Below are 16,000 nucleotides of genomic sequence, written 5' to 3'. Positions count from 1 at the left end.
TTAACGACTGAGCCACCCAGGCGCCCCCACCTTTGTTGTTATTGATACGGGAGAACGTTGGGTGGACTCTCCAGTCTCTGTTTTCCCAGTGTGTGTTCCTTGAAAAACTGATCCCCAGAGATGCTCTTTGCACATAAGCATTGTGAAGTAAATTTGGAAAATACTGTATCTTTTTTGTGGAGATTCTCTGTGTACGTTAAAGGGTCTGAGAAATCTTGTGGGACGTTGAGAGGCAAGTTTAGAGAGTTCCCATATACCAGTGCTCACCCGCCCCCGCCATGGCCTACCTCACTGTCAACATCCCCCACCAGAGTGGTCCATTTGTTGGAATTGATGAACCTATATTAATATGTCATTATCACCCAAAGTCCATAGTTTACATTAGGATTCACTCTTGGTGGTGTACCGTCTGTGGATTTGGACAAATGTGTAATGACATGTATCTACCAATATAATATCATACAGAATAGATTTAATACTGTGAAAATCCATGTGTTCCACCTGTTCAGCCCTCCCTAACCCTCTAACCGCTAGCAACCACTGATTTTTTTACTGTCTGCATCCGTAGTTTTGCCTTTTACTCTGGCTGCTTGTAGAGCCTAATCCTGTCATTTATATCTAGCCTGTCTTTCCACACCAGATTTATTCAGCGTAGCCCTGTTACCTTGCTGAGGAGCCAAGTGGTCATCCCTATCTTGCAGTGGGCCATTGCCTCCACTACCCTGGACCACCGGGATGCCAACTGCAGTGTCATGAGGTTCCTACGAGACCTTATCCATACAGGGGTAGCCAATGATGTAAGTATAAACATTGTACCTTGCTACTTTGCAGCTTATCACTTTTTACATGTCTTCCTCATTTCTTAGGGGAAAACCAGATTCTCGTTATTTGATCTATATTGGTAGGTACATACCATTCACTAACCAAAACATTAACTATTAGATTTAAGACAGCCTCTACTAAGTGCTGTAAGGTATATATAACAGTCTAAAAGTATTTCTGCTCCCATGTCATTCGAGGTTTAGTAGAAGAGATAAACAGATATGAATATTTAAATAACAATAGGGAGGCAGTATTTGATTGCCAGTTGAGTGATAAAAGTCATGATTGCTATGAGATCAGAGAAGGGAAAACTCCTTGGTCAGAAGTGGGTTGGGATTAATTTCTGGAAGAAGAGGGACTTCAGTGGGACCATCGGATATAGGTGGAATTTGGATGGATCAGAGAGGGGAGGATAGTCTTAACTGGGGCATAAATCATAGAGAAAGTCAGGATAGTTGGGCTGGAGTAGTAAAATAGTTCACAAAATTTTCAAAGGTAGATTTGGCTAAATATGGATTAGAATTTAAGGTAATAGAGAACAGTGAAGAAATAAGCAACTATGTGAGTGGGCTAATTATTTAAGAAGTTTGGTCATAAAAGGAGAAAGAAAAAGAAGAAAACTAGATGTGAAAAGCAATTTATAAAAAGTTATTTCTGGGGTGCCTGGGTGGCTCAGTTGTTGAGTGTCTGCCTTCGGCTCGGGTCATGATCCCAGGGTCCTGGGATCGAGCCCCGCATCGGGCGCTCTCCTCCTCAGGAAGCCTGCTTCTCCCTCTCCCACTCCCCCTGCTTGTTCCCTCTCTCGCTGTCTCTCTCTGTCAGATAAATAAAATCTTTTAAAAAAAAAGTTATTTTTTTCAAGATATTAGAAATATATGTATATTCAAGACTATAGAGAGGAAGAAAATAAGGTTTTTTTGATAGAAAAGATTAGGTATCTGATAGAAGTCTTTGTTTATTCAGTTAGTTGTTTTTTTTTTTAAGATTTTATTTATTTATTTGACAGAGAGAGACAGCGAGAGAGGGAACACAAGCAGGGGGAGTGGGAGACGGAGAAGCAAGCCTCCCGCCAAGCAGGGAGCCCGATGCGGGGCTCGATCCCAGGACCCTGGGATCATGACCTGAGCCGAAGGCAGACGCTTAATGACTGAGCCACCCAGGCGCCCCAATTCAGTTGGTTTTAAAAAAGGAAATAGGAACACTTTAAATTATTTTTCTCTGAAAAATAATTAAAATTGCTGCCTGTAACCTTTAGTCATTGTTTCTCTTCTGCTTTCTATTCATGAAAAATCTAAGGGTTAAGGTTAATCTCAGCTGAAATCCATGCCCATTTCCTTGATACTAAATTCTTGATATTTTCTTCCTAAGGACGGAACATTTTATTGGAGTCTGTGAATCTAGCTGTTATATATTATATATACTTCCTTTTCCAGGAAGGAGGAATTATTAAGAGTGGAGAGTTGAAATTAGAACTCATCTTTTGCTCTTGTTTCCTTACAGCACGAAGAAGACTTTGAATTACGGAAAGAACTGATTGGACAGGTGATGAACCAGCTTGGACAGCAACTTGTAAGCCAACTGCTCCACACGTGCTGCTTTTGTCTCCCTCCCTATACCCTACCAGATGTGGCTGAAGTGCTCTGGGAGATCATGCAGGTTGACAGACCGGTAAGACTGTTTTCAGGAAGAACCCATTCTCACAGTCCTTAAACTTTGGTCCCTGGAGGCAGACTATAACTTTGAAACCAGCTCTGTTGTATATTCATGGAACCTAATCTAGGCATATTGCTAAGCTTAATTATTAGATGAAGGGGCCTATAGAAGGCCAGTAATTCATTATTAGGTTTTTGAAAGCATGTTGGTGTCACTGTCACAGGGTTTATATTACCTGAAGTGAATACTAAGCATTGAATTCAGCTGTGTGCTGGCCAGTGAGAAATTTGTTCACTTGTGAGAGATGCCCACATATCATTTACATAGTAGTACAGGTTATTCAAGAAGTGAATTCACTCCAAGCTCCTTGGATAGCACTGTATAAAGGTTTTCCTTGGTAATAAATCTAGCCAGAGCATTTGGGGATACAGAAGCAGAAAATCAGCTCACAATATACACTTGGATTTCTCCTTTGGATTAACTTGCATCTTGTTTCAATTCTTGATCCAGGTCATTTATCACCTGAGCATGGAAGGTTTTTTAGGCTATCCAGTAATGTCCAAATAATATCAGTACTGGGCCACATGATCACAAATCAGGTTATGTGTACTGCATGAAAGTTTTGAGCATAGTGGTAAAGTATACATAGCCTATACATTATTTTTTAAATAGGATTTATAATTTTTAATATTAATTACAAGCAGTTTAGAAAAGTGCACAGTTGGTTCTAGTTAAAGTGAGCTATCTTCCAGAACCACAGAAAAATCCAGATGCACAAGTTTATTGTAACTTTTAAGTCCATATGCATCTTAATGTTATCTCTTGCTTTGTATCATTGATGACAGTTGTTAGCCTCAACTTCAGCAGTTTCACAAAACAGAGTACACTTTTACTGTTAGATTCTGATGTTACTGAGCCAGAAGTTCTGCCTTGGATTTGTGTGTTCATCTCCAAAATTCAGTGATTGGTTTATATTGTCTTAGTGACCATCTGCTTTACTTGATCTTTGGCTAAAATGAAAGGTGGTCATGTGTAGGGCAGATGCTTGATAAATTTCTAACATTTTCTTTAGGTTTATCTTCCAAAACAGCCACATGAATTTTTTTTTTTTTTTAAAGATTTTATTTATTTGAGAGAGAGAATGAAAGAGAGAGAGCACAAGAGCGGGGAGGGTCAGAGAGAGAAGCAGACTCCCCGCTGAGCAGGGAGCCCGATGCGGGACTCGATCCTGGGACTCCAGGATCATGACCTGAGCCGAAGGCAGTCGCTTAACCAACTGAGCCACCCAGGCGCCCCTGAACTTTTTTTTTTAAGATTTATTTATTTGAGAGAGAGAGAGGGGACGAATAGGAGGGGCAGAGGGAGAGGGAGAGAGACTCTCAAGCAGACTCCGAGCTGAGTGCAGAGCCCAACACGGGGCTCAATCTCAGGACCTGAGCCTAACCAAGAGTTGGACGCTTAACCAACTGTGCCACGCAGGCACCCCTAATTCTTCTATAGCAAACTCTTGAGGCTCCTATGTGACTTTGGTTTCATCAGGTAGCTCTGCAGTTCTTCCATGTAAGCTCAAGTGCTTCAGGAATGAATAGTATCTACAGGTCCTATTGCTAGTTGTTCAGCATGTTCTTTTTCAATTTAATATGGCTATATTTTTGTGTTTTCATAAAGAAAGTACTCAGTGAACCCCATCAGTGCCAACAGGTTTAATCACAAAAGTCCTTGACATGAGAAATAAAATTTCCATACTGTTAATTTTTACAAACATACTTGTTTCCCAGGTGTCAGAAAACTTATTATGTAAATTTAACTTTATAAAAACATTCTTGGGGCACCTGGGTGACTTAGTTGGTTAAGCAGCTGCCTTTGGCTTAGGTCGTGATCTCGGGGTTCTGGGATCGAGCCCTGTGTGGGGCTCCCTGCTCAGCGGGGAGTCTGCTTCTCTCTCTCTCTCTCTCTCAAGTAAATGGATAAAAAAAAACTTTAAAAAAATAAATAAAAATAAAAACATTCTTAATTTGTAAACATATCCTTAAGTGCTAACAGAGGGAAGAAAATTACAACAGTAAGTTGAGTCAGGAACAGAAACCAGATATCCATAGGCTCATAAGAGTTTACTATATAGATAGATACCCACAGAATGGGTGTGAAGCAATTTAAAGTGATTGTTTTCTATAAACATCAATTTACAACTGAGTTTTTGTAAATGAACTCTTACATAAATACGGATTGTCTGTACCCTGTAAACTGATTGAAATTCTAAGGATGTAAGCCCAAAGGAAAATTTCATTCTTGAGCACTTTCTTAATTCTGTAACATTTTCAAAATTCAACACGCGGGAGGGATTTTTCAATAGAAGATGGCATATCAGCTTTGTCATGTGACGTGAATATACGTGAATATATTTAAACCCTTACCTTCTTTGTTGGATACCCATCTGTGGCAAATTTATTCAGTGCTTTCAACCAGATTTCTCAGATTCCTTTATTAGAAGATGATGAGACCCATTGTGTGCTAGCTGATTAGTTTTGCTTTTTAGTTTCTCTTCTTATTCTTGGTTGGGGCTATCTCATAGGCTGTTTTTGGATGCCAAAACTTTATCAGTTAAGGGTTCTTCCTGAATCTCTTGCCCCTCCTTGTTGGTCTTAGTAGAGTGTTATCTTCCTTGGGGGCAACATTTGGAGAATTATGCAGGACTTCTTAAGCATTTATAATATAATATTTACTTTTGCTCCAGTATGTTATCATAAATTAACATAATGGGGGAATATATAATGTAAAAAATTTAGTTATAAAAGGTTATTTTATTGCTGAAAACTACGACCAAGGTGTACACCCTACTTAAGAAAGGCATGGAAAATTTAGAGCTAACTCAAAGAACAGTTCAACTGAAAATAACCCAGAGGAAGTCTCTAGAATTTGATTTTTAGTTTGAAGAGGAAGGAAGTAGGGTTTTTTGTGCATATAAAAGGTATAAAGAGACTATGCTCAGATGTAAATAATATTCTTTTACAATATTTTTTTTTAAAGATTTTATTTATTCATAAGAGACAGAGAGAGAGAGGCAGAGGGAAAAGCAGGCTCCCCGCTGAGCAGGGAGCCCGATGCGGGACTCGATCCCAGGACCCTGGGATCATGACCTGAGCCAAAGGCAGACACTTAATCATCTGAGCCACCCAGGCACCCCTACAACATTTTTTTTTTTTAAGATTTTATTTATTTATTTGAGAGAGAGAGAATGAGAGATAGCGAGTACATGAGAGGGGGGAGGGTCAGAGGGAGAAGCAGACTCCCCGCTGAGCAGGGAGCCCGATGCAGGACTCGATCCAGGGACTCCAGGATCATGACCTGAGCCGAAAGCAGTCGCTTAACCAACTGAGCCACCCAGGCGCCCCCCCCCACTACAACATTTTTTAAAAAGATTTATTTATTTGTGAGTGAGAGAGTGTGCACAAGTCGGGGGAGGGGCAGAGGGAGAGAGAATCCCAAGCACACTCCCTGTTGAGCAGTGGATCCCACAACCCATCAGATCATGACCTGAACCAAAACCAAGAGTGAGACGCTCAACCCACTGAGCCACCCAGGTGCCCCAGTAATATTCTAAGTAGCAACCAGAGTGAGCAACAAAATTTTCTGACCCAAAGAACAGGCAGGTATCACAAAGGAGCTGACTGGATATGACTATTCTACTGAGAGTTGACTTTAAAATCCTTTAGACCCTGGATTCATATTATGTATATATTCTCTGACATGTTTACTTAACTGTACTTTTTTTTTAAGATTATTTATTTGAGAGAGAGAGAGATAGCGAGAGCAGGAACACAAGCAGAGGGAGTGGGAGAGGGAGAAGCAGGCTTCCTGCTGAGCAGGGAGCCCGATGCGGGGCTCGATCCCAGGACCCTGGGATCATGACCTGAGCCGAAGGCAGATGCTTAACGACTGAGCCACTCAGGCGCCTCTTACTTAAATATACTTTTTGTCCTTGCTCTTTGTGGTACTGAACTTTTGCTGTAGGTTGCCTTTGATCTTTACACTCAAGAGTTTTCTGGCAGCTGTTTAATTTTTGAAATATTACAGAAGTTTAATGACAAACAGAACAATAGTCTCATCCAAAAGAGACTTCTCTTCTAAGGTAGAGAAGGGCTTTCTGAAATGATGCCTGCTACACCTTTGAAGGGAAGTCTAGGTTTGCCTTTGTAGACTATTCCAAACCCCAGAGGGTTGGAAGGCCTGAAGATAGTAGTGCTTTTGTTAATTCCTTTCCTTACTTCCAAGTCGGGAAGAGCTGATGCTGCTAAGAAAAACCTGCAGGTTTTGTTATTACTTGTAGTGTCCAGTTGAGTAAGTCCTGCCTCCTCTTAAAACTCTTACTGTCTCTCTGCACAGACTTTTTGTCGATGGTTAGAGAACTCCTTGAAAGGTTTGCCAAAGGAGACAACTGTGGGAGCGGTCACAGTGACACACAAACAACTTACAGATTTCCACAAACAAGTCACTAGGTGAGTGATGTGAGGTTTTTTTGGTTTTGTTGTGTTTTTTTTTAATGTGAACAGAAGTGGGTATGCAGAAAAAATATATCTTTGTTTCTTATACCAAATTTACCCAAGAGTATGTTTCTGTTTGCCTTGGTAAATTCACAATTTAGTGTCTGTTTAGCATTAACTTGCACAAATTGACATTAGAAACCAATCTGAGGAAATAGTCAAAGGAAAATAGTCAAAAGGAGGAAAAGGCTAGGGTTTTAATATCATCATGCCGTATAGGTGTGCATCAATTTTACTGTACAAATTTATTAACTGGTATAAGATCTTAATGGCTAAATGGAGGCGTTATCTCTTCCAAAAGAAAAATGCATTCATTAGCCCACTACCCTTCACAAGATCTGTCTTTATCTTTCTGAAGTCCTCTGTTCTCATCTGTATTCTGGGGTCAGGAATGCAGATGTGAATAGGCGAAGCATTAGTTGTAAAACATAGATGATGTAAATTGCAGTGAATTGGAAAATTTTCACTATGCCTAAAGATACTGAAATTCTAATTTCATGCAGGCCAAACAAAATATCTCTCTGAGATGGATTAGCCCATGAGCTGCTTGTTTACAGCTTAGTAAAAATGTTAAGTATACATGAGTATTTTTTACTGTGAACCCATAGTAAACATTTTACATATTCTTCCTAATTACTACTTTATAGCCAGAAAGCTATTACTTAATTTCCGTACAGTGCCTCTGTTAGTAGACATTTAGATTATTTTTTAGTATTACGGGTAATATTAAAACCCTAGCCTTTTCCTTCTTTTGACTATTTTCCTTAAAATGCAATCACTGAATCAAAAGGTTATGAGATTTTGATGGCTTTTGGTAGTATTAATGGTAGCAATTTTGTAACTGTGTGCTACCTTACCCTGATAACGCCTTTTTATATATCTAGAATCTCTAGAATTTTGCCTAAATTTTAGGCATTGGCTTATATGCATACAGTAGTGGAATGATTTACAGGTCCAAGAATGAGTGTTGCAGTAAGGTTTGGTAATAGTGAAAAACACTGGAAATATTCTAATTGCTCATTAATAGAGAATGGTTAAATAACAGAATGTAACTAAATAAAGAGGCACTAAAAAAGAAGGAGCAAGAATATGCATGTCATGCTACAGAAATATATATAAGTATATTATAAAGGGAAAAAATAACAGTATCATATAACCCAACTTGTACTGACAATTTTTTTAACTTCTAATTGTGAAAAAATACACATGGAATTTATTTTAACCATTCTCAGGTATACTGTTCAGTAGTGTTAAGCACATTCACATTGTTTGCAATCAGTTTCCAGAATTTTTTTCATCTTATAAAACCAAAACTATACCCATAAAACAGCAACTCCCCCTTCTCCCATTCCCCATCCCCCAGCAACCATCACTCTTTCTGTTTATGATTTGACTATTCTAGGTACCTGTATAAGTGAAATCATATGGTATTTGTCCTTTTGTGACTCAGTGTAATGTTCTCAAGGTTCATCCATGTTGTAGCGTGTGTCAGAATTTCCTGCCTTTTTAAGGCTGAATAACATTCCATTTTATGTATCTACCACATTTTATTTATTCATTCATCTATTGGTGGACATTTGGATTTGCTTCTACCTGTTGGCTATTGTAAGTAATGCTGCTCTAAACATGGCTGTACAAATATCTCTTCAAGACCCTTGCTTACAGGGTGCCTGGGTGGCTCAGTCAGTTAAGTGTCCCAGCTCTTGATATCTACTCCGGTCATGATCTCAAGGTTGTGAGATCGAGCCCCGCATTTGGCTCTGTGCTGGGCATGGAGCCTGCTTAAGATTCTCTCTCTTTCTCTGCCCCTCCCCACCTTAAAAAAAAAAAAAGAAAAGAAAAGAAAGACCCTGCTTTCAATTCATTTGGATTGAAAAGAATTCCCAGCACTGTCCTTTTCCCCACTGAATGGTCTTGGCACCCTTATTGAAAATCATTTTACCATATATGCGAGGGATTTATTGTGGGGGCCTTCTGTTCTATTCCATTGGTCTCTGTGTCTGTCTTTATGTCAGTACCATACTGTTTTGATTACCATGGCTTTGTAATAATTTGCAATTGGGAAGTGTGAGACCCCCAGCTTTGTTCTTTTTCCAAGGTTATTTGGAATATTCAGGGTCTTTTGAGACTCCATATGAATTTTAGGATAGATTTTTCTATTTTCACAAAAAATGTCAGTAGGATTTTTGATAGGGATTGCATTGAATCTGTAGATCTCTTTGAGTAGTATTGACATCCTAACAAAATTGAGTCTTCCAGTCCATGAACAGGAGAGGTCTTTGTATTTATTGGTGTCTTTATTTCTTTCAGCAACATTTTGTAGTTTTTTACGTTCTTTTTGATGCTGTTGTAAATGAACCAACTTGCACTTTTTAAAAGTTGTTTTATTATATATGTTATATATATGCCTAGCAAATTTCTAGAGAGATAGACAACTAGGACCAGGATGGCAGGGGAGGAAAGACTTTCACTTTTTATTTCATAACTTTCTGCACTGCTTTCATTTTTTTTATGAGCATGTGGTATACATTTATAATTAAAACCAGACCTAGTTTTTAAAGGGGGGAGAGGGGTGCCTGAGTGGCTCAGTTGGTTAAGCTTCTGACTTCAGCTCAGGTCCTGATCTCCAAGTCTCCTCAGGCTTTGTGCTCAGCAGGGAGCCTGCTTGTCCCTCTTCCTCTGCCCCTCCCCCTGCTTGTGTGCATGCCTGCTCTCTCTCTCTCTTCTTTCCTGCGCTCGCTCTCTCTCTCAAATAAAAATCTTTAAAAAAATGAAAGGGGAAGAAAATAAATTGTAGGTGGTGGTATAAGAGCTAATCTTCTTTTCTGAGATTTCTTATCTTACTTTCCAAAATGGTTTACTTTCTCACCTCCCAGAGTTTCTCCAAATTTTGCTAATTTGTTAAAATTCCAAGCCTATGAGTGCTGTTATTTTGTAGCTTACTAAAAGTGGCTTAACTTCATGTCCCAGAAGTATTACTGATTTTGGCCATAGATCAAGTGACATGTGACTACCTTCATGACCTATTTTGTCAGAAGGGAATTTCCCCTCCTCTAGATGGGTGTATATTGACTGGGATGGCTTTACAAAATTATTTTATTTCTTTTTACTGTGAATCTTCCCAGTAGAAGTAGTATTCCACCTCTAAGCAGTCTCAGGGAAAAGTAGCTTCTTTCTGTTTCTGTTTTCCTGTATTCCATCTAGTATTGGTCAGTAGAAGGGTAGGATCATTTTGGCTCTAATTTCCTTAAAGCAAATGAGAGCCTGGAGAGAACCCTCAAAGAACTAGGCTTAGAGTCAAGGATGTTGGCATGCATCTTGCCACTTACTGAACCTCGGTCTATTCACTGAAAAATAGGCTTAGTACTACCTATCTTATTCATAAGGGGTTCTTAATGAGATATCAAGTAGAAATTTAAAGATTTGATATGTAGTAGGTGATCAGTGAATGTTAACTTTCTCCTTGGAAAAGAACCTGCTGGAATGTCATTATGTACTTGCAAAGCTAGCTGGAGCATGTCTCCTGCCAGCTGTAAGGCAACCACCCACACATTCTAGAATAAGTCTCCACCAAACCTGTATTCCCTTATCTGGGCTAATCTGTGATAGGAAGAACCATAGAATAAGTCTGAAAAGTCATGGACATTCCCTCATTTAAGGAAAATTGAGTGGTACAGAAAAAGAACCCAAATAATGCAATGCTATAAACAAAAATATCTGTGATCTTTGCCCTGTGATATGGGGAAATAAGGTGCACTACCAGCCTGGCCTACTTGGTCTCTCATTGTGGAATACATTTTGTAGTTCCTCCTATAGTAGGCTGTGACGTGTGGTGGGAAATGAACAGAAGAGGCAGTGTCGAGGTACTAGAGAAAAGGTTTGAGATTGCTCACCTCCTTGTAGTAATTCTTTCTCTAGTATGCGTTTTGCTCTTGAACCTTCTGTTCCATGCATGACTCAGTCTCCCTTTTGGTTATAAGGTCCTATAATTCCTGCCTCAACATGCTGCTTTGTTTGCCACCCTAACAGGGAGGGTAAACTGGTTCAGTTTCATTTCAGCAAGTCCAAGCCTGTTTTTCAAAGGGTACTGGTAATTAATTCCCTAACATTTTTAGTTGGTCAACTTAAAGAAAGCTGAGGTTTTTCATTTGAAATATCATTCTTGCTCTCCAAACACCACTAATTATGACTAGAAGAAATCCTACCATCATCTCCCATGTCTCTATGTTGATGTTTATTCCCTGACTCTTAACACTTACATGAGAATCTCAAGGTCAGAAGATGTTGAATAAAGGAAGCATTGACTCTAGAGTTAGAAGCCAGTATGGGGGTGTCTTGCTCAAGTCGTTAGTTAGAGCTCGGTTACTCTCCATTATCCACGAACATCCGGTGAGAAGGGCTGTATTTCTCAGCACACCGCTAGGATTACGGGTCTTGAGGAACGGTCACCATAAAAGTATTCAGAAGTATGGTGAAAGGATCAGGGTTGTGGGATTAGAAGCCAGAAAATAGAATCTAGAAAAAATAGTGGCCATTTTAAGACTTTTTTTTTTTAAGGTTTTATTTATTTGAGAGGGAGAGAGAGATAGCGAGAGATAGAGCATGAGCAGGGGAGAGAGGGAGAAGCAGACTCCCTGCTTAGCAGGGATCCCGACGCGGGGCTCGATCCCAGGACCCTGGGATCATGACCTGAGCTAAAGGCAGAGACGCCCAACCAACTGAGCCACCCAGGTGCCCCAGTAGTGGCCATTTTAAATAAATGAATGAAATGGGAAATAAATGCCAGAAGGACTGAGGTGGAAAACAGAAAATAGTTGTAGCTTCTAAGTTTGGTGTTTTTTTTTTTTTAATCCATTTCTTTGAGCCTAATCAAGGACACATTAAACATTTGGCTGAGGCTCCGGACACCAGAGCAGTTGCCAACAGGACTGGGAGCAGAGCTGAGCTGACTCGAGATGCCAGCCTACCCCTCTTTCACCCTGGCTAACACAGTTCTCTGTAGTTGCATTCTGGTTTTGGCACTTTTTCTCCTGTGTCACAAGAGAGGTGAAGGATGGAGTTACCATTTCTCTTCCAGATTAAACCAAGGGTAGAAGAAGGGTAGAGTTTAAAACATGTAAGGCATTAGAGTAGCAAAAGAATCTTAAGCCTGCATTGTTGCCCCACATTTAACTGTTTCTTACTGTTGTAGTTCCTTATGATAACATGCCACATGGTGGCTTCTCTTGGGTTACATATCTTCTTCCTTTGTGACAGTGGGAGCATGAGTGATCTGTGCTCGCCAGCCCAACTGCCTCCTCAATAGTCAGTATTGATTTGGAAATAGACTGAGGGAAGGAATGGTTGTATTGAAGCATGTTAAATTCACAAATGGCAGAATTTCAGTAAAACCAGAAGACTTTATCATTTTCATTAATTTTGGATGGAGAGAGACTGGAGAAAGTTTCTAGAATATCCTGTTGAGTCAAATCTTGGGGTCTGAATCAAGGTTCTTAATGATGTTTCAGACCTTATAGTAGGTGGGGAAATCCAGATGTAGGCACTAAGGAGATAGCTCTCCTTTCACCTTTTCTGTGGAACCACTGTTAGCAATTCTCTCCCCTGGTGTTTAACCATTACGAGGAGAAAGCTCTTCTAACATTGAATCTTAGGCGGTAGGCTGTGGTCCCTGAGTTTTTCTGAGCCAGAGAGTGGGCCATAGAAGAATGAGCATATTCGAGAGTTCTTCCTTTTCCAGGTACTATTTGTAGCTCAGCTTCATGTTCAGTTACCAGAACCTGTTCTGAAGACTGACACAGAGGAAAGAAGGTGGGCATCAACTGGTTTCTCGGTGACAGTTTTGGACAAAGCAGGCCTTTTGAAAAAAAAAAAAAGGGTCAGGTGAATATTGGGCTATTCAAACCCCATCTCAGTGCTTGCCTGAGGACCAAGTCCTGCTTCCTCCCCCCTTTCTACATGCCTTAACCCTTTCCTCTATCCTCTCCGTTCTCCTCCCACAGGAGGAAACCCTGAGCAGCCTGTCCAACTAGAAAATTGATGACTGATAGAGACTTAGTTGCCGGAATGGGCTTTGTAAACAAAATCTGCTTTTAGAAGAGAATGAGAAAACCAGGGTACCTAAGTTAGCTCAGCTCATAGAGTTAAAGTTGTCAGCCTTAGGTGAATATGCTTGCTTTTTTTATTTGGGGGTTCTGGCTTTCTTGTATTTATGTCAGGGACTTCATATGTCAGGGACTTCAACCAAATGTTGAACTGACTTAATCCTCCAAACATTATAAGGTAGGTAACAGATGCGGCAACAAAACAGGTTGGTAACTCGCCCAAGAGTGGTGGAGCCAAGATTCAAACGTACGCAGTTTTTTTCCACAGCCACTCTTTAGGGACCATACAGCTTATAATTATTCTCACATGCAGTAGTTAATATTTGCCTTGAGTTACAGAAAGATCCGAAGCAGAATCAAGAGACAATGGAGAGAGCTTCAAGCAGAGCTAGGATAGTTCTCAGTGGACCTCAGTGTTGTGGTTGTTTGCAGCATATTAACATCTTTCTCATCAGGGGCCAACCTACCTTTTCTTTTCTAGTGCTGAGGAATGTAAACAAGTTTGCTGGGCCTTGCGAGACTTCACCAGGTTGTTCCGATAGCTCACACTCCTGAACTGTGCCTGTCACCCAGGTGAGTGGTTATAGTTCCTGGCTTTTCCCCTCACTGTCAGGAGCGCTTGGGATGGCATAGGTTTTTGTTTTGTTTTGTTTTAAAGATTTTATTTATTTATTTGAGAGAGAGAGAAACCACATGAGAGGGGGGAGGGTCAGAGGGCGAAGCAGACTCCCTGCCGAGCAGGGAGCCCGATGCAGGACTCGATCCAGGGACTCCAGGATCATGGCCTGAGCTGAAGGCAGTCACTTAACCAGCTGAGCCACCCAGGCGCCCAGGATGGCATAGGTTTTAATGCCCATCATGGGACTTGTACTATAGCTAGTTAGGGAAGGACTTAACAGTTTAACACTGGTAAACAGTTAAGAAAGGACCCTGGTTTGCTTGGGCCCAGGCAGCCAGGTAATTGCCAGCTGCTTTTGGATACCATCTTCACCCCCATAGGAAAGTTATTATTGTAGGAGATCTCAAAAAAAAATTCCTCCTCTCATCCCCTTACAGACACTTTAGGATGGTAAGAGTGTATGTTAACAAATAAATATTTTTAACCTGGCTACTTTGGTGAAAACAGTACTGACCTAAAGCTGACTGTGATTACATTGACACCATTCTCCTAAAACTGACCTTTTGGATTTAATGAGCAAAGATGCTTATTCTTAACACTTCTACAGTCTGAACACTGAAATGCCAGGTTCTGCCCAAGGCAAGAGGTAGAGGAAAGGAGATAGCATCTTTGTCTAGCTCCTGATCACCAGTTTTTCTCCATGTGCTTCCTGACTCCTGGTTCTGCAGCAAAACAAGAATCTTAGCTGAGGACAGAAAGAACTGGGTAGTGGGATTTGGGTGTCAATTTCTTGACTGAGAGAAGAAAGGCAGTTCTCCTCTTAAGCACCCGCACCCCCCTTTGAGGTCTTAGGCAGTATTTATTGTCCCACGAGACAGTTCTCAATGAATGTGCAGCACCTCTCTGGTGGTTTCTGTCATTTAGTGTAGTAGTAGATGAAGGCACTGTGCAGCAGTGCCCCTCACCCACACCAGAAATTATTTCTAAATGTTATTCTTTAGTGAGTAGTGATACCATTTGGGATTCTCCAGTTCTGCGGTGTCGGTAATAGCCAGCATTGGTACACATAGGCTTATGTGGGGACAGCTGTGGATGCTCGCGTCTGACATTTATGGATCCCTTACTGTGTGTCAGGTACTGTTCTAAGTGCTTTGTGTGTATTCACTCAGATCATCCTGAGGTGGTGCTCTAGGTTAGTCACCATTATTATTTCCATTGTGCAGGGGAATAGAGGTTCCAGGATGTTAAACGATTTGCTTGATGTCACAGTCAGGAACTGATAGACACGCTGGTGCCAGAGCCTTTACTTTTAACCACTCTGCTTCATACATTCACACAGTGCCCTTTTCATACAGCCTAAATCAGTGGTTTTTAAACTTTTGTTAGTAGGCAGAGTCTTCCTTCAGAATAAACTCTTGCATGAAACCCCAGTATTTAAATGGACTAAAGTAGAGATTTTCTGGTTGGTTTGAGGTGGGCAGCCTGGACCTGCTGGCTCACTCTTTACCCCCCACAAAGCATCCCTAGTTTCCACAGCACACTCAGAAAAGGACTGCAGGCAGTATCCATTACAGCAGTTGCTCTCTTGAAATCACAAGTAAAGACTCCAACTTCTTTTTTTTTTTTTTTCTTGCTGAGTTCTTATGGCAGAGGCCAGAATGAGGTACCTGAGCAAATACGAAAACTTCTACCTTGACTTTAGAAGAAGCTTATTATCTCCTGAACCACAGTTATTGATGGTCTTCTCTCTTTTGTCAGGAATGTCTTTTTTAATTAGAAGACAGGAAGAAAACAAAAACCAGACTGTGTCCCACAATCAGAAACCTCCATTGTGGCAGAGGGGCCTTCACCGCCACCACGGCGTCCCGCCAGACAGGGAGAGACTCCAGCCTTCAGAGGCCGTCCTGAGGAGTTCCTGTTTGGGGGTGTGAGGGAAAATCAGCGCGGTTTAAAAAAAAAGATGGCTGCGGCCTGTCCGGCGTGGTGGGAGGGGAGCTGGTTTCCTGGTGAACTTGTTTCAAAGGAAAAATAATTTTAAAGAAATAAAAAAGGAAAAAAAGGAAAACTAAACTGAAACCAGAACTGAAACGTTCACTTGGTAGCAGTGACACGCACGCACACATGTACCTATACACACATGCTAACACGCATGTGCACACAGAATAAAAGTACAAACTTTTGTGAAACCATTTACTTAGGGAAAATGGGAATTCAGATGACATAGCTGCAATTGGAAGAAAAGGGTCAGGATCATCTCTTAAGGT

General features: G+C 40.7%; 1 protein-coding gene across 2 annotated transcripts in view; it reads left to right on the top strand.

Moving 5' to 3' along the window:
- The window catches only part of TNPO3 (transportin 3), a 78,831-nt gene extending 63,025 nt beyond the window's left edge, over window positions 1-15,806 (top strand). For both annotated transcript variants that reach the window (XM_036089326.2, XM_036089327.2), the window contains 5 exons: window positions 641-797; window positions 2,323-2,490; window positions 6,859-6,971; window positions 13,599-13,690; window positions 15,495-15,806. In XM_036089326.2, coding sequence (XP_035945219.1) covers window positions 641-797; window positions 2,323-2,490; window positions 6,859-6,971; window positions 13,599-13,659 — 499 coding nt within the window. In that variant the 3' untranslated portion in view covers window positions 13,660-13,690; window positions 15,495-15,806. The remainder of the gene's footprint in view (window positions 1-640; window positions 798-2,322; window positions 2,491-6,858; window positions 6,972-13,598; window positions 13,691-15,494) is intronic.
- Window positions 15,807-16,000: the final 194 nt, after the last annotated feature.

The sequence above is a fragment of the Halichoerus grypus genome, chromosome 12 (genome assembly GCF_964656455.1).
Source record: "Halichoerus grypus chromosome 12, mHalGry1.hap1.1, whole genome shotgun sequence".
Lineage (NCBI taxonomy): Eukaryota > Metazoa > Chordata > Mammalia > Carnivora > Phocidae > Halichoerus > Halichoerus grypus.
This window is presented reverse-complemented; position numbering and strand designations above follow the sequence as displayed.